At 35.4% G+C, this 22,213-nt stretch overlaps 1 protein-coding gene across 5 annotated transcripts in view; it reads right to left on the reverse strand.

The window, feature by feature from the left end:
- Positions 1-22,213, reverse strand: part of TAF2 (TATA-box binding protein associated factor 2) — a 58,287-nt gene that overhangs the window by 12,043 nt on the left and 24,031 nt on the right. For all 5 annotated transcript variants that reach the window (XM_030444809.1, XM_030444806.1, XM_030444807.1 and 2 more), the window contains 11 exons: positions 21,448-21,562; positions 21,233-21,342; positions 20,685-20,750; positions 18,568-18,820; positions 15,426-15,566; positions 15,024-15,134; positions 12,719-12,912; positions 12,131-12,270; positions 6,487-6,556; positions 4,824-4,933; positions 2,178-2,407 (listed from right to left, as the gene is read on the reverse strand). In XM_030444809.1, the coding sequence (XP_030300669.1) occupies positions 2,178-2,407; positions 4,824-4,933; positions 6,487-6,556; positions 12,131-12,270; positions 12,719-12,912; positions 15,024-15,134; positions 15,426-15,566; positions 18,568-18,820; positions 20,685-20,750; positions 21,233-21,342; positions 21,448-21,562 (1,540 nt within the window). The remainder of the gene's footprint in view (positions 1-2,177; positions 2,408-4,823; positions 4,934-6,486; positions 6,557-12,130; positions 12,271-12,718; positions 12,913-15,023; positions 15,135-15,425; positions 15,567-18,567; positions 18,821-20,684; positions 20,751-21,232; positions 21,343-21,447; positions 21,563-22,213) is intronic.

Here is a 22,213-nt window from a genome sequence, read left to right on the forward strand (position 1 = left end):
AAACATAGTTTCTCTTTACTTCTACCCCTGCTCCCTCTGCATATCTAGCATTGGCATCTTTTCTGTCCCTTCTCACAATCATGGTACTGTTGGTGTGCAACAACATTTGCTGCCTCTGAATAGTCTTTCTATAAATCTGTGCCTTGCAGACTCTCCTTAGTCCAAATCTCAGCTGAAGAATGGTGACAGACTCTGATCCACACATGGGATTTAGCTACATCATCTTTAACTTAGCTTTAAAAACTAAAGCTTACTTTGTTGAATGCAAGTCAAAATGAGCACTTACATCTTGGGGAGGTTTTTTAATTTCATGACAGTATTTAATAAAAAAGAGTTAAACTCTTTTGTGATTTACTGCTCAGATTATCAAAAAAACAGGACCAAATAAATATAAAAATATCAGGAGAGTCAACGAAGTTACGCATACAGTCATTACAATATGAGACAGGTGTTCTTACAGAGGGGAAAAAAAAGCACCTACAGAAGCAGACATATTTAAAAGCCCACTAAAAACTAGATAAAAGTTGTATTAGAGACTCTGAAGATCATACTCTGCTCCACTGAACTCTTCCTCTACCCTTAAAAAGGGCACTCCATCCCCACAAACTTGCTGATGTGAGAGGCAGCCTTTGCTTTATACTACAGATCAGAGTTTTTTTCAAGGGAAATCAGTTCCCTGAATTCTGGGGGTTACAATGAAAATGGTAACCTTAACAAGGTAAATGCTATCAGAATGGATGTGAGGGATAGGTGAAGATATGAGGGATTAAGTGTGAATGGAGGCTTATACTAGTGCTGTATTTTCAGACTAGTGCCAGCCATTACTGCTGTTAAAAGCAGCAGCCTATTCCCCTTCCTCACACATTTGCCCTGGGCTGCCACAAGCATCTGTGTAATAACACAATGAAGTGGACCAGGAAGCTGGCCCAGCAGGAAATATATTTTCATAATTAAGGCATATTTCAACCAGATCCTCCCCTGATCCAGTTTATTATGCAGCAGCAAATGTGCTAGCACAGGGGAGAGGACAGTATAAGAAAAATAAGGGTTGAGAGGAAATTTTTTAATTTATTCTGGCCATTAAAGAAGTCAGAATGTTCATGGAATTGTAGCCTAAAAATCTGCCAATGTGTCTCCTGCTATTTAATTCTCTTGTGTATGTGAAGTAAGTTAGGACTTACTACATGTTCTGTAAATATGTAGGATAGATCTAATGATATTTGACTCCATCATAATTTTGTCTGTGATAACAAGCACCCTGAGTATACCTCTGATTAAATGTATAGTTAAAACTTATTTAACTATGGGATGGATAAATTAACAGTACACTATTCCATTCAAAAAGGTGGAAAGAGTTTCAAACATGCCAACTACATGTTCACATTCTCTTTCTGGATTTACTCCCAAGTAGTTTCAATCAAATGTAGTTTTTGACACTGTTAAGAAGCCTATTAATCATTTCCCTGTTTAGTGAAATTTTTCCCTCATAATTAAATTTGTTGAACAAAAAGTCTTGCAGATGTGGCAATTACTCTTAAGAAAAGTGTGATGTGAACACACTTGTTACAATCCATTTTCTAACTACATACTAGATTAGGACTGAAGCCTCCAGAGCTAGCGAGGTACCAAACCTAACTGTTTCCATTTTCCAGAAGTTGTAACAAATCCTTCAGAGCACACTGCTAAGTCATCAGATTCAAGTGTTCAATGAAGATGTGTTAAAAGTTCTAACTTCCACATCTCAAAGCTGTTTAAAAAGAGGTGTATCTATGTATATTAAAGATGTAACAAATACACTGACAAACGATTTTGGTTTTCCTAATAAGCAATATTCTTAGCCTATTTAAAAGTTTTCATCACAGCATCAAACATTTCTGTGAATCACTTCGTATCTCATAAGCAATACAGAAAAAGTAAAGTTTCATAAAAAACAGGAATGATGAAACAAGAAAAAAACAAGTAAAAAGCTTGCATACACTATGCAAAATGGTTAAAAAAAGTATGAAAAAAGTCATGGCTTATCCCAGCTGTTCAAATGGAAGGAATAAAGAGTAACAAGAAATAAAGGCAGCTTAGGTAAAGCGTGAGAAGCCTGCACACAATAAAAATGAAATCTGCAACCAATGCAAGAACTCAGAGCCAGCTGAAGGGGATGTATGCAGATGGTTTGTGCTTACGGTGTTCTGAAATCCTACTAACTGTCCATGATTGTTAGTATTGTTCACAGGTTCCTGATTATTTGCAACTGATTCAGGGATAATCGTTGGATTAAGCACAGCCTTCTTTTCTTTCAGATTAAGAACAAGTCCAAGCTCTGGTAATGGTAAACAAGAAGGTCTACTGAGGCCAAACAGTGTGAAATAGAGGTCCACAGCACCACATCGTAACCTCCAGTCATGTGAAGTTCCTGAAATCCAAAAGAGATTACAGTTAACACAGAGACACAATCTTCTCCTCCCCCACAAATAAAACACTTTCAGTGACCTGGATCCACAAGAGTATGACATTTTCAGTGCTTAAGATACACTTCCCTCTTTATTCCTGACTCTTACCTGACTCAAACTCATCTGCCACATCCTGTTTAAAGGAAGGATTTAAATTGTGCAGACTGTAACATGGACATGTTTAGTAGTACAAGAGTGGGAAACAAAGTGCTATAATAACATAACGAAAAATAAAATAAAAATATTAACACTCACATGCTTTATTTTTAAAAATTCACTTTATATTGTGGTATTGGACAATTAAATAGAACATTCTGTCACCAACCTGCCTTTCCGTATCTGAATTTTGTCACAGTTCTTCTGTATTCCATGAAATGTAGAAGCCCTAAGTATGACTGAGATTTGTACCTTCTGGAAACCACATTGATAGAGAACACAAACCAGTAATGCATAAACACGCTTTTTGATGTCACTGTGAAGTCATGTACTTCCCTGAATACTCAATATTTTAATCTGAATTCACACTGGAGATATGTATTCCTCCTGCCCAGAGCAATGCTTCGCTGATTTTATTTTTCACTGAGCACTGCTTTTGTATCTTCATACACAAGTGGTCAAAGTATGTTTGGCACCAATCACAGCAGCAAGACATCTAACATCTGGTGCAGGGTTGAAAATACAGTGATTTTGGTGTTAACTCAGCCCAATTCTTGACTGATTGCAGGTTTATTGAACATATTGTTCCACAGCAGGAATAGAACTATATCTGGTAAACAAGAGACAGATGTGCCAATTGCCATGTTAATGTGGCTGTGCAAGACTTAGCACAAAAAAAATTACAAGATATGTCCCTGTAAATTCTGTGTTTCATGGGGCTAAATAGTGTTTTGAGAAGTCTTAGCTGTTCTTACGCTTACCTAGTTACAAGTAACTCATGAGTTTCACAAACAGCTGGGTAAGGACTAAACAATATCAATATTAATCTGGGCATTTCTAGCATCAAAATATTCTCCAGACAATGACACATTCACAAATATTAATTTAAAAATATTATATTTTAACAATAAATAATTTACTCAGCTTCTTACATTAGTACATGGTATGATATGATGAATTCCCATTCAGTATGTCTCTCCTTTTCCAAGTAAAAAAGCTAAGCCTAAACATTTGGTTGCTAAATTTCTCTGCAAGCTTTGGAAAATGTAAGTATTACAAATTTAATGCAGATTAACACAGAAGGGAAAAAAAAAGATTAAATATACTAGGCAGAGTCTGGTTTGTACTGCACATGCTCATGTTAAATCAAAGAAACTCATGATTCTAGAATTATGCAGCTTTAGACTCTGCTAATAACTTGTCTCACATTAACATTTTTTAGGCACCCTGGGATGCTACAGTTATCCCTTACAGAAAATAAATGAAAACATTATGTCATCTTGATGTGTAGAAATTTAAGTACTTAAAGGCCCACGAATCATAAGAATGTATACCCTATTTGTTACTTCCAAAAAGAAGTAATGCTTGCAAGTAACACTGCACACACTCTTCTTTCAAGAAAAAGGGAAAACAAACTCTCTCTCTCAAAACTGTTTATTTTCTGTGCCTGACACTTGGCAAATCCTACAAAACTAAACTACTAGTAGTCTCCCCACTTCAGCCCCTGGAGTGTAGCTGTAAACTTTTAAACATTAAAAATAATGCTACGCAGGGAACAGACAGCCTTCGATGACCTAAAAAAGCTATATAAACGTTTATATGTAATCTGTGTAGGAATGTGCCAGATGTTAAAGGGCAGTTTGTAAGGTCTGGATAAAACTGCTTCAGTAATGAAAAACAGGTCAATGGTAAAGATGCAAGCCCTTCTCTCATTAGGATCTTTCCTAATCACACAAGGCAAATTGAGTCTTAGATTTATAATGCACTTCTAAATATCTCATTTTCAGTTATCTATACAAATATCCTCTCATTCTCTCAGAGTTCAGTAAAAGAGGACAGACTATTTAATCTATAGCAAACTAAAAAAAAAGAGGTAACAGAGGACACCATCATTTGAGGAAACATTTGCTTTGAATGTCTGGGTCATAGAATCGTTCTATGTCAAAATATATAAAGCATACTGCAGTAGTAGATACCTACTACTAGAGTAGCAGACAAAAGAAGGAAAAACAAGGTTTGGTACTCTGTGTCACCAGAAAGCTCTGGTGATACACACATGACACTGACCTTCTGAGCCTGAACTTTCAATTTGTAATTCTCAAAAGGGAGAACTCAGCATATTCTGATGCAAGACTTTTAACTAACTTCAAACAGAATTTAAAATTAGAAAAAAAAAAACCAAAACAACACAAACAAAAAACAACAAGCAACCAACAAATCAACCTGAATTCATTAGTTTCCAAAGCTGATCTACCAAAGCTTCGTTACATAAAGGAGACTCCATGTTCTTGGTAAAAGGTGGATTCTTAGTCAGCATATCCAGAATCTTATGCCTGAGAAGAACACAAAAAAAAATATCTTAAATCCAAATGAACACACTAAGAATACAGTCTGTTCAGTCTGCAATATTTTTAAACTTATTCAAGTACGGAATTTCTTCCAAAATTTTAAAAATTTCATGCTTTTAGCTCTTTCTTCTGCCCACAATATGCATAGACACTGACTTAACAACAGCAAAATAACTGCAAGATGAAAAGTAAGTTGCAAAGCATCAGGATTTTTTTTAGACATGAGTTTTAAATTAGGTACAAAACTGTGGCTCCATGTATCTCCTCTGTTTAATCATCATCTTTTTTTTGCCCTCTGACTTGATAACTCCAGAGAAGGAGCAACCCTGGTAAGTAAACTCACTAGATACTGAGACCAAAGAATTTTTAAACAACTCCAAATGCTTACGACTGATGCAACATGGCAAGACCAAAACCAGTGAGGTGCACACTCCTCTGGAAATGTCACCTCTTAAGTTACCCTACTGTATACAAATAATGTGTTTACTATGTTGTTTACAGTATTTACACACTGAGATGAAAGCAGGATACATTTCCTGCCCTTTCTTTAAACTTGGCTTTGAAAACATTTTATGAATGAGAATAATTATTTAATAAGTAATTATTTAATAAGTAATAATTATTACTTATTATTTTAACTGTTTTCCCTGTATAGCCAGCTTTCCCTTTGCTGTCTTGCACATTTGGGACAAGAAAACTCTTACAGATTTTTTTTCTTTTCTTTTAGAGGAGGCTTATATATAGTACTCAAGTCAAAATTTAAGCTCTTCTTTAAAAAAGATCCAAATCGAGTGAAATCTCCTTCCTAGACTGAAGCTAAACCTCCTCTAGTGAGTCAAATGTATCTACTTTCATTAACAAGAATGCTAGAAATAAATAACAATCTTGCAGTAAGTTTTTTAAAAAGCAACTATAGAGAGATTAAGAAGAATATTATTAGTCTTTTAAATTCAATATGTTAATGTTGGTCATAAGCAAAAAGTGTTGAGGGAAAACAATGATTGTGAACCTTGCTGTTCAAAGGCTTACATTGAATGTGCTAAAATATCCAATCACTCCCTGTTGAAAACAAACTTGGAACAGGCAATACTAGAAATGACACTCTATTTTCACATGTTATCCTTTCACCCCATCTACAGTCTAACAATTGCTTTACACTCCTTACTGGTAAAACATGGTGTGCACTGCATCTCAACCTTTGTTTTTTCTAAATATCACTTTTTTGCTATATGCAACATCAGATTTATATACTTTATTTATGATCAGGAAACAACCTCTAACTTCAAATTTTCACCACGGGGGTAAAATATTGAAGAAAAAATAATGTAATGGAGAATAAGAACAGAGTACATTAATTTTGGAGGTGTGAACTGTTGACATATCACGTTTCCATTTACAGAAAATAACATGAAGTAAAAACAATTTTATGAAGAAGTATTAATCAGTTAAAAATTTGATCTGCTCCAGTGATTTCAGGCTAAGTTTATATAGTAGTTCCAGCACTACTAAAAATATTAATCCTTTATTAACTCACTAACCTTATGTATGGTACAGGATCATTCTGAACCATAGTAAGCAGCCACTGTAGTTCTTCATAGCTCCTATCAACTGTAAAGAAAAATCACATAAAATGCCAAAGATATATATATAATACACACACACACGGACATATATATATATATATAAATCAGAAGGATTTTGATCAGAACAATCAAAAATTACTGAATTAGCACACAAAGAGCCTGGATCACTGCAACAAAAGAGGAATTTTACCAATTATAGCACAAAATCTAAGTAAAATGTGGTTTACTTTACACCAAAAAAGAAACATGCACACAGCTCCTTCATACTTCAATTGTTCAATAACCACCAACTTGATCATCAGCAGGTAATTCTGTCACTTGTGAACGCTGACAAGGAAGATCATAGAGTAAATGATCCTATTGATATTGTGTGCTTCCTAAAATGAACATATTCAAATATCCTTTCCATCCAGGATATAAATACAATCAGAAGTATAATTTTTTCTGTAGGGGACAGAGAATACACAATTCTCACACATAATCTGTGTAGGATTATCTATGAACAGGACAGAAAGAGGATGACTACATGGCTTATACAAAACTACTAGCACACTCCTCTCAGTAGCCTTCCTTATGCTTTTACAATCAGTGCAATTTGAAATGAAAAAGTATTTTGAAACTTATCAGCACATGTTTCTAGAAAATTGCTGCCTGATATTGTTGGAAACAATGTCATTTAACAATGGCACAATGCTGTTTAAATTACATTACAAAATTCCTTTCATTGTCAGAGTAACACTGAAAAATAAGAAACAACACAGGGTATCATCATTGCAGATTACACAAAAAAATAAAGAATTTTTATAATCTTTTTCTCAGGTGCATAATTGTAAGATTTTACAGTATTCTCAAATACAGTTGCTCAAAACAATTAAGAGCTTGGCTAGGCTTTAATTTTGAATTTGGGGTGCATTAATCATTACTGTATAGACAACTCCAAAAACATTTCAGCTGCTTTCCATTTTGTGATCCCAGCAATGTATTTCTTTCTTCCCCAAGCCTACTGTATTTTCAGCTTTAAATATCACAATTCAACTCTCCTTCCTGATCTCAGTTTTCAGTCAACAGTTTCTAAACCCAACCTTTTTAGTTCAATCAGTTCTAATACCTGTTATTCCCTTCTTTTCTCACTAGTTTAAGTTGCTTTTAAAAAGGAGCCATTAATTTATTTTATGAGAATCAACACTTGACTTTCATTACAAGTTCTTTAAATACTTTGGACAAATAAAACCTAATATCTCTTCCTGGGTTGGGAAGAGGCAGCCAAGCAATTAAAAACTACATTATAGTACTGCATAGAAGGTGGCTGAATAATATTTTAGAGGTCACCTGCAAGTGAGCTCTGCTCTTCCCACTATCCAAGCAAAAAAGGTTATATGGGTGAGGCACTGAACTGGGCACTGACAAGCACTGTTTAGAGGCAGAATGTGTTATCTCACATTCTGCACCATTTAGACCACAGCTACACAGTTTTCGATGATTCTAGAGCAAATCTGCATCCATTTAGACCAAAACTGCAATCTCAGGTTTACTGAAAAATTGAAGAAATCTTTGCAAAGCTATGCCTAGGACAAGCTTCTGACTGCTAACAAAATGGATTTAAAAATCCATTTTTGGGTTTTGATTAGAAAATATGAAGTTTGGGAGATTAATCCTTTAGGCTGATAGCACTGGATACAAGAACCAAGAAACACCACATTTCTGTGGTAAAAAAGGAAAAAACCTATTTGTTGCTTCTTAAACTTATTTGTGCTTGAAATAAATTAAGTCTTCCCTGCTATTGGCCTTATAGTGTTAACTAGGCATGATAGACTTCCAAAGCTTTGCTACTGATGCATTTAACCTGCACTTCCAATTCATACAGCAACTACAAAACATTTTTGGGAGCAACAACAAATTAAACCTGACCTTGTGCAGAACAAATCTTATTAGCCATAATAATCATACAACAGTCCAGCATGGAAGGGACTTTTCACGGCAAAAGGAGCCTAGATGACACTGTCTAGCACCCTGTCCAATTTCTTCTTGAAAACCTCCATCAAAAGAAACTCTACCACATCCCTGGGGAAGTTGTTTCATAGATTTCATGTTCTCCCTATAAAAAATTTATGCCTAGACATCAAGAGGAAGCCTCTCCTGGTGCAACTTGTCCCTTTTGCCCCTTATCCATGTGGCTTCTTGTGAAGAGAGAGACTCCATCCTCTTTGGAGCTGCCATTTAAGTACTGGCGTATTGCATTGGATGTGTCCTTCAGACTTCTCCTGGGAGAAACCCCCTAACTCCTTCAGTCTTCCCTCAGAGGACAGGTTTGCTAATTCTCTGATCCTCCACAACCTTTGTGGTCCTCCTTTGGACCCCATCTTCAGTTTCTTCACATCTTTTTGATTTGTGCAGGCTAACACTGGACAGAGTACTCCAGGTGTGGCTTAACAAGAACTGAGTAGAGTGGGATGATCAGGTCACATCTCTACCCCTGATAGTAATGCCCCTGGCAGATGCAGCCCAAAGTATGATTTGCCCTCACTCCTGCAGAGGCTTGCTCCTGACTCATACTCTGCTTGTTGTCCACCAAGATCTGCAGGTCCCAATGTAGAGTTGCAATGCTGATCCCCAGCCACAGATCCCAGCCTGTGTTGGGCTCTTTGGTTATGCTGACCCAGGTGGATGACCTTGCACTTGTCTTTCTTGAACTTCATACAGTTTGGGCATGACCACTCTTCCAGCCTGTCCCATTTTCCTTAAGATGGTTCATCCTTCTGACACGTCCATCTCACCACCCAATACAGGGTCACTAGCAAACTCAGTGAGGCTGCTTTCAGTGCTCTTGTCCAGAACATTTATGAAGATGTACCCTGGGGGACCCCACTTGTGACAGGTTGCCAGCCTGAATAAAACCCACTGATTGCCAGCATGAGTGAAGCCCATGACCCAATTTCCTACACATGCCACAGGCCATGCATCCTTTCTGTACTCTGCCAGTTTGTCTAGGAGAAAGCTGTAAGAAGAGAAGTTCTATAGATTTTCACACTTCTGGTAAACATAAAAACAAGTGATTGCTTTCTGAAGTAAAAATAGTCATGAGAGTCTTTCATATTACAAGAGATAGTGTATTAGTTCTCACTAGAGCATCTCTGAGACCCTATATGTTAACAAGCCTGATATTGGAAATTAAAGGATACTTATTTAGAATGGTTTCTAACTCTATACATAAATGCTTTGTTGTATACATGAAACTATTAAGAGTCATACAACTACCAGAAGCTAACTTTCAAAGAGTTAAATCTGTTCACTTCAAGCCAATTTAGATCAACTGTCCAAGTCCTTGTATGGTGCCTCAAACATTTTACAGAACTAGAGTGTCTCAAAAAAAGCCTTACTATTAACAGCAAAGAAAACAACTTACTCAGTTCCATGGTGAAATTATTTCTTTTAAAGTAATTTTAAAAAAGACAGTGCTACTCTGCCCTGAGAGTTGATAGAAAAACAGAGTTCCACACTGCCCCCAAAAATACAGACTTTCCTTTTTATGGAAATTTAAAAAATCTGCCAGCTTCTTCACAAGAAGTGTTAAAAAGCCAGCTTTGGCACAAGAAATTGGCATTTGATAGCTGCTGGCTTATATCCAATATGAACTGGAAACCAGGTAACTGGGAACAATGAGAATCAGACCTCTTGGCAACAGATGGACAATCATTGCTCCTTCCAAAGCCAGGTTTAGGGACTTGTTGCTAACTTCTATATGGGTAGCTGAAGAAGTCAGTTAGCTCACTGAGTTTCCAGATTTACCCCTCCACTAAGAACTTTCCAGTCTTAGAGCAGGAGCAGAGGCTGGAAGGCTGTATTTGAAAAATTATACTGATGACCAGCTAAATAGTAGGCTGTGTTGTGAATTGTAGTGCCTTTATAGCAAATAAATATTTACATCTGCTACCTATGCACCAGAGAAAAAGCCATTGGCAAGGGTAAGTCAGTTAGGTACAGTAATACTCTAATCCATCATTCCCAGATCTCACAGTGAGCTCAATCAAAAATTATGTCCAGCTCAATCATAAATTTCTTTAAGTAATCTTTCTATTGATTTTTACTCTTCCTGTAGACTATTTCAAACAACTTCTATTATCTTGCTTATACAGCAACTCACTTAATAAGCCATTTTAAAGATGTACTATATTACTTCACAGTACAAAAACCTTCTTACCCAAGTGAGTTGCTAACTATAAACAACATCCCTAAAAGGTCAAGAATTTAATGAAAAAATATTATTTCTATCAGTTTGTCTTTCCAAAGGGTGGGATGAATTAGTGAGATTATTCTAAAGAAAGCAGGCTGATGAGTAAGCTTTCCTTTCTCCAGTAAATCTTTCCACTAATACTCCATGAAGGGAGAAACAAAACGAGCAGCCTAACAGGGAGCAAGATGCACAGCATCAGCAGACTTCTAGCTGGATGTCACTCACTGGGTCACCAAATGTAGTACGTACACAGTGGGTTATGCATCCAGAATGCCTGGTGAATTAGAAGACTGAGGATTGAGTCTGAGAGTGATGTTCACTGCACAGCCTCCCTTGAAGTTACTATTTTTTTCTGTATGACAGTCTGGTCTCAGTCTGTATGTGTGTGTCTGAATTCCACCAGATGCATTCACTCAAAGGCTCCAATTGCTTTAAAACCTCCTGTTGCCCATCTAGTCTGTGAAGTCTTTGGACAGAATGAGAGCAGTAATAGCAAATTAATAAAAAAGAAGAAAATTATTGATGCAAAAAATCCAAAGGAAACTCTCCATTACTTTCCATGAAAATTAAAACATGAAGTTTGAGGCAGAATAATTAGAAGCTTAGAATCCCAAATCTGCTTACAAAGGAAGAACAGAAGGATTTGGCCACTTTGATAGGGATAACCTTTCAAACACAAGAACTGTCACAAATCTGCTGAACAGAGAAAGACTTACCGAAATAAATGAACAGGCCAATGTACTACTAAATTAATTTTATAAAATACAAATCATTAAAGCTATAATTTCTGTCTCTAGAAAATCTGTCAAGATTGAACTTCAGCTTCAAATAGTATTTAAGAAAGGCCCCACAATGGTCAGCTAAGATAAAACCAATATTAAAAGAATGGAAACATCTCACAGACATGTTATGTATAAGGAATGGCAAAGCAGAATCAACAAGTAACCATTAAAATAACCTGAGTCCAAAATTTGTAACTGTAAGATGCAAGCAAAAAATCAAAACAAAAGAGATTAGCAAGAAGGTAAAACAAACACAAGAACTTTGACTAGCAATTGTGGCTGAACTCAACTGAATCAAAATCAACGAAAATGAAGCATTAGAAGAACTTACCAAAACCTCTTGCCACTACTCAATGTGCTGTTTACTCATTATTTCAAAATCTAGGTATCTGATTAAATTTACAAGACACAGAGAAACAATGCTCATCACATCTTCATTAACACTTGCATTTTCTAAGACAAAGCATTAAATAGCAATCTCAGCTTCTTATCAGTACACCTGTCATCACACAAGCTCTTCTGGTGGAAAATATTTCAATCCAGTATTAATCACGTTACAAAGAGACAAAATAATTGGAAAAAGTACCTTTTGTGTAATCAACAACAGCCTCCAATGCTGCTATTCGGACATCTACAAAGTGCCCATACTCTGCATATGACTTGAAGAGAGCAGGATCACTTGGGACATGGCCATTCTTCTGAAGCACTCGAATAGCTTTTAAGCAGCTAGATGTGGCAGAAAGGCAAAATATGCATAAGATTTCTAGAATGTCTGCCAAGAAGACTAAAATTACTTTCTTCAAAATCAAGTACTGCAATTTTTTCGAGAACTGAATTATCCAAATTAACACGTTACTTTGACACCATTAACATCAATCTCTCATTAACTCTGAATTACACAGAAATACAAAATGTCCCACTGTGTCAAATCCATTGTTTGATTTCAGTGGAACCGTACTAACTTAGAGAAATAACATGGCTCTGATGATGTTGTGTACTGCAAATATTGCAAGACAAACCTTCAGCATAAGCTCTTGGAAATTGAAAGGAATTTGACATTTAAGATTAAGTGACACAAGTTGCAGATACTGACTACAGAAAGATACAAAATCACCAAAAAAGTAGCATTACTGCATCTGTTCTCTTCATGTGCACAGCAATGATTAAACCTCACCTGACTGTTATTGTATGTCTGTAACTGGGAAGAAGTTTCTCCATATTTAGGAACCGAGTAATTTCCTCAAGAATAAGTCGGACATCGGGATTTAAGTTATCCAGTGTTCGAACCTCATTGTTCACACTGACTGCAGGAGTTACAGAGTTGGCCAGGGCATCGATCAGCTCAGCACGATAGTAGTTGTCTGAAAACTAGATGAAAACAGCATTTAAACACAAGCAAACATAACAACATATACTCTCTAAAAGTTAAAAAATACTAAAGCACTGTTACAGAACAAGAGCTTAAAGCAAAAACCACATGAGAAACTGCGTAAGAAAGCAAAACAAATTTCTTCTGAAAATGGATTTCAGTGATTAAGCAGACATATTATTAATCGTTAATCTTCACTCTGCAATAAGTATATTAATAGTGATATCAGTATATTAATACTAATAAATTATTTAATAAAAACAGAAAAAACAGGCATTGAAAATTTTACAGATTCAGAAAATAAATGCTATTTTTTCTAAATGTCAGCATCTGAAACTACCTGCTTCTGTATTCAGTACTAAAGTTACCGAGGTTAAGGGGTGCTTAGCACCTCAGAAAACCTGACAGTTTATCTAGATAGCAAGTTCACAAACTTCTGAGGTGAACCAATGAGCTCACTGCTACTTAGTAAGGAAATTCTTGCTTCTTTATTTGCTCTTTTTACCTGGACTCACATTTTCACCCCTACCATTGTTCTGGCATTTGGAGGTAATGTTAACTTAGTAAGAAGCAAAAAGTATAAAAATAAAATTTTAGAAGTATAAAAAAATACCAGATTTGAATATTAGATAATTTAATCTAAACCAAATATATTTTAGATTAATCCTAAAATGCCAAATCCATGTGGAAAAGTGAGGCAAGTTCTCTCCTTTGGTAGTGGGGAGATGTTAGCCTTACTCATTCTGCAACTACTGGTGCTTGCATTCATGTGCCTCTCTACCTCTCCACCCCCTACCATCCTCTCATTTTACTAATTTTGCAACAAGTGTCTTGTTAAACTGTGTGCTTCTACACACAAGAAAGTGAGGCCTGGCAATTAAACTGTAGCTAGAAAGCTGCCAGACAGAGAAGGACCTGGGACTGTTGGTTGACACCCAGCTGAATATGAGTCAGCAATGTGCCCAGGTGGCCAAAAAGGCCAACACCATCCTGGCTTGTATGAGGAATAGAGTGGCTAGCAGGACAACAGTCTGAAGAACAAGTCCTGTGAGAAGACACTGGGATTGTCTAGTTCAGAGGAGGCTGAGAGGAGACCTTATTGCTCTCTAGGGCTACCTGAAAGGAGGCTGTAGGGAGGTGGGTGGCGGCATCTCAAATGAAAAAACAAGAGGACTAGAGAAAATAGTCTGAAACCAGAGGAGGTTTAGGCTAAATATTAGGAAGAATCTTTTTCTTGAGAGAGTAGTTAGGCACTGGAATGGGCTGCTGAGGTGGTGGTGTCACCATACCTCGAGGTACTTAAAAACCATGTAGTGATAAGGCAATTCAGGAATTGCTCTAGTTCACATTGTGAGTTTTTTCTTTTTTTTGGGGGTGGGGGCAGAATGTTGATGGCTGGGCACAGTGATCTTAGAGGTCTTTTCCAATCATGACAGTTCTGATACCTCTGTAGATAGGGAGATGAAATTTTATATCATCTCAGGATCATAAAGGTCCTCTAACCATGCTTCAGAGTTAGTCTGTATGGGAAGGAACTTTAGATGACAACATTTCCAACTCAGATGCTTCAATTTAGTGAATGAACAATATTAACCTGGGTTTCATATACTACTTAATTAGTTGAAGCCAATCCAGTTCTGTGAAATAAGAGCTGATACTCAGAATCCAGGACCCCAGAGCCCCGTATATTGGTAATTTATTATTTTTTTAATTTCCTTAGTCTTTAAAATACTTTTCTCAAGGTGAAAAAAACAACCCAGCAAACCAGTACTTAATTTTGCATGCTACATGTTAGCTTCATGTACATTTTCTCAAAACACACAGGTGTTTTGAATGAAAGAGTGAAGTAAGAAAAGTATGTGCACAAAGAAAGGCAGGCAGGTCCTTAGTAAGTCAACAAGCACAAAGAGCTTTTAAAAATCCAAGAAATGCTGCCATAGAAATGTCAGCTACAGAACATTCTGTAACATTTACAGTTTATTTTAGTGTATCACCTTTTCATCAGCTCTTCTAGCCATATGTTTACATTAGCAGTATAAACCATCATGCAGTATATTAACTCAGGCTTTCTTCAACAAAAAAGAGAGGTTAAAATAAACACATTCTTTACCTTATTCTTTCTGTTATCATTATACTTGATCAAATCCAAAATAAACATTAAAACCTCCTTAGGACAGAGGTTATGAACATCTCTCAGAAGGGCCATGGCAACAGGCATAGTCTGTGAAAGAAAATTAATACTAAGATAATTCTTACATTACTGATAGTTACAGCCTGAAAAGCAATTAACAGTTTTACAACAACAAATCTTTGAAAAAAAGTTGCTAAGATTTTGTTAAAATTATTTTCTTACTATGCTGGAATAAGCAGATGACATATAAGAAAGAAATAGCTAGAATTTTATGAAGAGTAAAGAACTCTGCTTTCCATGTTTCTGTAGTTGTCAACTGTAGTAATATTTTTGCATTTTGACATTTTTTCTGACAAGTTGGGTGAAAATAATGTATTTTACCTTCTGCAAAAAGTAGCTTTGAAAATTCATGAAGTTGTTGGTCTTCACAATGTTTGGACAAGTCTTACAACAAAACATTCGGGTAAAGAGTGACTTCATGGCTGGTGGTCCTGTCCATGTACTCACCATGGAATTTGCAATCTGTATAATTAAGGGAGAAGGGAAATGATATTAACACCATCACTGCAAGTTTAGTTTGGCTATAGAAAAAAACACATTTCCCATAACCAAAAAGGGTAATTGCCAAGAACATACTGTCCTGAAAAGATATATTTATTTGAATCAAAGTATTATCTTATATTAGCTAAGTTTTCACTTGCAAAAAACCTGCTTTTGTAACTTCCAAGCATCCTGGGTTTCAAACCTCCACTGCTGTACAGAGCAATGAAAGCCCAATGGACAAGAAGAGTGCCTGTGCCTAATGACAGACTCAGACTGTGTGTGTGCGTGTGTGTGTGTTACCGTGTGTGCCCAGTGCATTCTACAGTGTAAGAAGAGATTCCATTGTTACAGACTCAACACAAACTAAGGAAAAATCTGTTTTCACACAGAAGAAAATTAATTAGATTATTTCCTTCTGAATTTTTAGCTTGTTTCAAAGGGTGCTACACATGCACTAAGAAAAAGAAAAGCCAGAGGCTATCTGAAGATGGGTAGCAATCCATTTCACCATTGCTCTTACATAAGATGGGCCCTTTATTACTAAAAACCATTTTCCCACTTAAGTCAGGCTTCAAAGGAAAGTCAGAGAGAGAAAACATTGTGGTCAGACTAGATGTTCCCTTTTCAATAGCTGAAGTTTTTGAACTAAAAATAGCTTTTTCTGTAAACTACCTAATGGTTCTTCCTGCAGAGGAAGTTTAATCCCAACGACTGCTTAGAAACCATGAGGATGAACTTAAAACTGCAAATGTGAAATTTATGTAGCAGTATAAAATAAAACTCAGCTCCAAAAATATATCAAAGGCTACTATATTTACAAGATATTCACTATTTTATTAATATTGGGGTGTAAGGTTTAAAGTATTTTTTAACTTCTACTTATTTTAACCATTTCATTTTGGAAAATCTATACATGAAAAGCAGTATTTTCTAATTAAATCAACAGTGGTTAAATCATTGTATTTCAGCATAATGTGTTCTGACTCATTTGAATTCCTTTGTAAATACTGACAGACCCAAAGTATTTTACCTGTCCTACAAATACACCATACATTCTGAGTGAAATGCATTTGCACATTTCCCCCATCATAATGCACGTACCCTTTCTTGCATTATTTCTATTTAAAAATATTGGAGGAACACTCCAGCTCTGCAGCCTTGTATTTGATATAACATAAAAAACTGGCCTAAGATGTAACTGTCATACACAGCTGTGAAACTCCTCTTTGTTTTGAGAGGGGAGGAGTTTATGTTGCTTTTTAAAACCTTGTAGCACATCACCAGCACTGCAATGGAGCTGAATGGAAAATGACCTTGCATATTTCTGGGAGCTACCAGTGTGACTTTGTTTTGTCCTTCCTCTGTGGGCTACCTGTCATGAGCTACTCAAAGTGTGTGTGATGCACACATATACATCTATAAGCTTCTCTAGCAATAAGGATTTAAATCTTACCTGGATACTTTATGACTGAGAGGCTGGAGTGCTGTTTTACAAAATATAATGTAAATTTATAAAGTGTAGTAAATTCAGTTTTATAATTTCATTTTTACCTGTCATTTGTCTCTATCAACATTAGTACACAAAGAACACCTATAACTGCAATCCTGAAGTTGCAAATCACCAAAAGAGCACCCTACCCTGAATAAGATGAGGGCTTTGACTTTTCTTTCAATAAAGAACACAAATGCTGAATATTTACAAGTTGTGCAAATTAAACTGAGTTAGTGACAACAGGAAGTGATTCTTCCTAACACCCCAATGTTGGAACAAGGAATATTAGACTTTCCTCCAAGGTAACTTACATAAACATACCTACAACTCTGTCCTGCCATGCTTCTTTACCTTGGCTCAATGTCACAGCCATACTTTTTGCTTAGCTTTATAACCTTGTTTCTTTAAGTAAACAACCTTATCCATAGAAATCCTAGCTCTAATTACAACTGAGCAAAAATGGTTATGATTATCTGCAGCACAACTGCCCAAGAATTGAAAGACAGAAAAATCCCACTATTGCATTTGGACACTGTAACAACTGCTTTTTTATCATTTACCTGTCAAATATGCACTTCTTAATATTCCAAGTGAATTCCTTATGAAACATGCATATTTTTAAGTCAGCTAATGGCATTACCAATACTAGCATGCACAGTGACAGTATTACACAGTGTTTCTTTTTATTAAGATACTTTGTCACAAGCGTTTTTTGGATTTTGATTTTCAAAAATATACCCAGAAGATTTATTTCTCTCCAGGTACTGATAATTCTCAAAAAGTATACAGCAGAAAGCAAGATATATGCTAATAATCTGAACTCTACAAATTGTCAATAAGTATGCCTTTATGTCTATAAAAGTATGCCAATAACATGCCTTTTCAGAAATTCTTTTTCTTGTGTGTTTCTACTTGGTTGTTTTATGTGGTTCTGTAATATTCATTCTTAATGCTAAATTTCTGTCTAAACAAACAGAAAAAATAATCCTCCCTTTTCAACACAATTATTTGGGATTTTAACATTTAATTACAGACCAACATAATGTTTATTTTGTGCCCCTATTCAACCTGAAACAATATTGAGCAGCACTCTGAATTCCCATGAGACATACAGATAAGTTCAGCACTTCAGAGTTCTCAAAACACAGTCCAAGGAACTTCCCAGTAAAATGAAAAAATACATATTGGCTCTGAAAAAGATTAAACAAAAGGCTTTTATTTCTGCTTCTTAATGAAATCTGGAAAAATCCCTTGTGGTTTTTATGTCTGACATCTCAATTTTGACAATTACGAAAGCCTGCTGCAGTCTCCATTTACAGACTAAAATAATACAGCTTTCCTTTCAAATCAGTCATGTTAAAAATACTTGGCAAACACAGTTAAGAAGCTAAATATCAAGCCAGTTTAAGAACTGTGATGAGTTTTCACCAATTTTCAAACATTTACAAGGCAGGCTTCTTCCCTTACCTCCATGTACCACCCCCTCACCTTTGCAAGGCAGAAGCAGGCCATCATTCTCACTCTGTAGAAACATTGTTCTTGTTCAAGTATATCAGTCAGTGCCAGCCGAGACGCTGGAGTAGGGAATTTTTCCAGTGCCAGAATGGCTTCTTCTTGGGCAACTACATCTCTTTCATATCGAAGCTGATACTGCCACATGAAATCAGCTTGTTCAAACTCTACCTTCCTCAAAACTGACATATCAGGGTCTATTCTTATCCAGAGCAAAGGGGAATCAGCACTAAGACAGACATGAAAAACATTAAATAGTTTACAACATCTCAAGACCACAGAAATATAAAAAAATGTTCTTTATATGAGTTGTTTTTTAAGTATTTACAGTCAAAGAAATATAAAAGAATCAAAGTTAAGAGTCACCTGGTCCAACCTCTTGCTTCTAGGATAGCAATTCTACAGCCTCCCCAGGTAATCTGTCCAAACCTCTAATATGTCAAAGTGAATACAGTGTTTTAGTATTTTTAACCTACAGACCTGAGTTCATGGTACACTACTGTACAGTCTTAATATATTTAGTTCTACTTCCTCGGACACCATAACTTTCATGGGTAAGCAGCACTTTATCACCTTCTATAGTTAAGACTACAAAAAAAAAAAATCCCACAAAGAAAATCTAGTAGTAAACACCCTTTTTACTGCATATTATTTTTTACCAATAGATATGAACATAAACATGCCATGATGTTGAAAGCTGGCAAAGGTAACCATGCAAATGCATAGAACTGCAAAGTCAGATGACAACGAAAGTGCAAGTATCAAAAGACAGGATTAAAATTTTAGTTCTAAAAATAAAATTACTCAGATGCATTCCACCCAAAGCAGCATTTTATCCTTTAGTATTCACATAGCACCATGACTGCACAAGTTATTTATGGGAGAAACATATACAAACTATATAATAAAGTCTCTTACTCAGTTTTCAACATAAAATTAGAACAGAAAAATACAGACAGGTAATTAGGAGAGTTTGGAATGATTAAAAAGAGCATAATTATAAAAATAAGCATGATGCATATTTCTATATGCATTTGCAGAATACAGAGAATAACTGTTAAAATACTAGCTAGAGAAAAAAAGGGAAGTGAAAAGTACACACATAGGATTTAGAAGAACAGTCAAGAACAAACTATCATATATCCTTGGAGCAAAGGAACCCACTTGACAAAAGAATGACAGCACTGCAGCTAAAGAAAGCCTAAGTGACTGACATGGTCTCAGCTCAGTGTAGTGCAATGGCTACCTGAACATAACTGACCAGAACACAATTATAAACCTATTTATTGATATGTCAAGTATCATAAAGAAATTATAATAACTACTTACTCAATTAAAATGCCCTATATAGAATAATTTCTCATATTTTAGATGAGGTTGGATTTATGAGAACTTCCAACACTTTTAAGGTAGCAATTAATCTATCCTTCTTCAAAGAGACACTATCACTTTTCAAGAGTAGATTATTTAGTTCTCTCAGCCAGCAGAAGGTATTAATACCTCCAGTATTTTTCAAAGCACCACTGGCTCCAGTTCAGGGAACGTAAAGGTAGAGAGAGTATTTACATTGAGAAAGAATTCAGTTCTGAAGAGCTAAAACACTTCCAACTCAAATTAATGCCAGTATGAAGCATTTCACATATTTTCAATCTAAAAGCATTCTTTTGGAATTAACCACAGATTTCAGGAATATTTCTATCCTAGTGCTAGTTAAATGGTCTTCTTTGAGCTTCAACAAAAACAGTTCCTAATTTCAAGCAAGTTTGTATTTACATTTTACCTATAAATTCTGCTGAAAGATTATCAATAGAAATATGTAAAAAAGAACTAAGTGATTTTTTTACCATTTTATCATGCCTAAGATTTTTTAAAGAATTGGTTATAGTAGTCAGCCCATACATTTTACACTTCACCAGCATTTTCCCAGCTACAGAAGAAAAGTGTCACAGAAGGCAAAGAAATGTAGTACAGTCTTGAAATTTGTCAGCCATATAATGGAGTACAACATTACAAATAAATCCTTCAAAAGAGCATGGTTGAAAAAAAGGAATATGGATCAGTCTCAGGTGAGATATTCCACCCAGCTTACTTACTCCATAGCAGAAAGGTCCATGTCCACCTCTTCTCCATTCATCAGTGGAATCTTTTTCTTCTTATTTCTATTAAAAAAGAAAAAATAGAAAAAACATAGGAATAAAAAAATGACCATACTGGCAAAGATATGTTTATAAATGGAGCTTAAATCTGTAAAAGTACTCTGTGTATTTCAGCACGAAAGAAAATAATGCTCTCTCCAGCAAAAAATACCCACCAAGCCAAGCTGTTCATCAGTTTTGCTCAAATTATATAATAATCAACACTTAACATTGGCTTAAACTTGACTGCCACCATTTTTACAATTACACATATGCATACAATTTTGAGAAGCAGAGGTCATAGTTACCAAATACACATACAAAATGTAAGGCTTCCTGCTGTCCATAAACGGCAGGAAATTCTATTTTCTTCCCTTATATCACAGATAAATCTTACTTGCTAAGATTATCAAAATATAAATGAAAAATTTAAAAATTGTCTATTTATCATCAATGCACTATGTTTTCCAAATACTAAAATATGCAGTTTGTATTTTAATTCTTACCTTCTGCTTTTAGAATGGCAAGGTATATCATGTTTCAGACTGTTTTCTTCAATCTGCAATGTATGGTTGAATGATCCATCAAGTTCTTGTACCGTCACTTTAAGAGGACCCTTCACGTTCACAAGATTATAATATTATTAAAATTATGCTTATCAAAATAGAAATATAATTTAAACTTAATATACTTATATGTAGATATGAAAAAGGGGCCTTACCACATATTTCTGAGTCCCAGGGGATGTGTAGTCTTGTTTTATTTCCAATTCCAACACATTCCGTTTTCTATTAAATGCAAAGCTACCATAAAATTTTACAACTCCACTCTGATCCCTGATGTGCAGTATAGGAATACCAGTACACAATGCAGTAGTTATAAACAGAAATAATTCTACATAATTTTACTCTTTACAGTTACTTTATGCTTCTTTATTCCTAGAATTTCCTATCCCAAGAAAATCAGGAAATGAAAACACTTAAAAACATTCATTAACTTCTCCAGATTATATTTTTTTCTTTAAACCTTCAGTGTACAACAATTTACCTTGTGGAGATAAACTGAATTACAACAAAAATTATCTAGTAAAAAAGAAGTTACAATGAAAAACTGTTTTGGACCCCACCACATGCAATATTCTTGGCCCGCTCTGAGAGGAAGTAATTGAGTAAGATCAGTAATTCCAATATGATTTGTTTTACTATATATTACAGTTGAAAAACCTCAGGGGAAAATGTACTCAAATATTTTATTGCAGTTTTTCAAACTGGGTCATTGTGAGTACTCGTGTGTACACGTGTGTGAGTACAAGTGTATAAAAGACTTATAAAAAGTAATGATCTCACTCTGCATTTTTATCCCAGACAATGATTTCTCCAAGTCAGTTGTTTCTGTGCATAACTTTGTCATTCATTATTTGTATGACAGCCATTATTGCACTTTATTCTAGTAAAACTACAATACTAGAATTAAGTATTTTAGTCTAG

This window comes from Calypte anna, chromosome 2, assembly GCF_003957555.1.
Source record: "Calypte anna isolate BGI_N300 chromosome 2, bCalAnn1_v1.p, whole genome shotgun sequence".
NCBI lineage: Eukaryota > Metazoa > Chordata > Aves > Apodiformes > Trochilidae > Calypte > Calypte anna.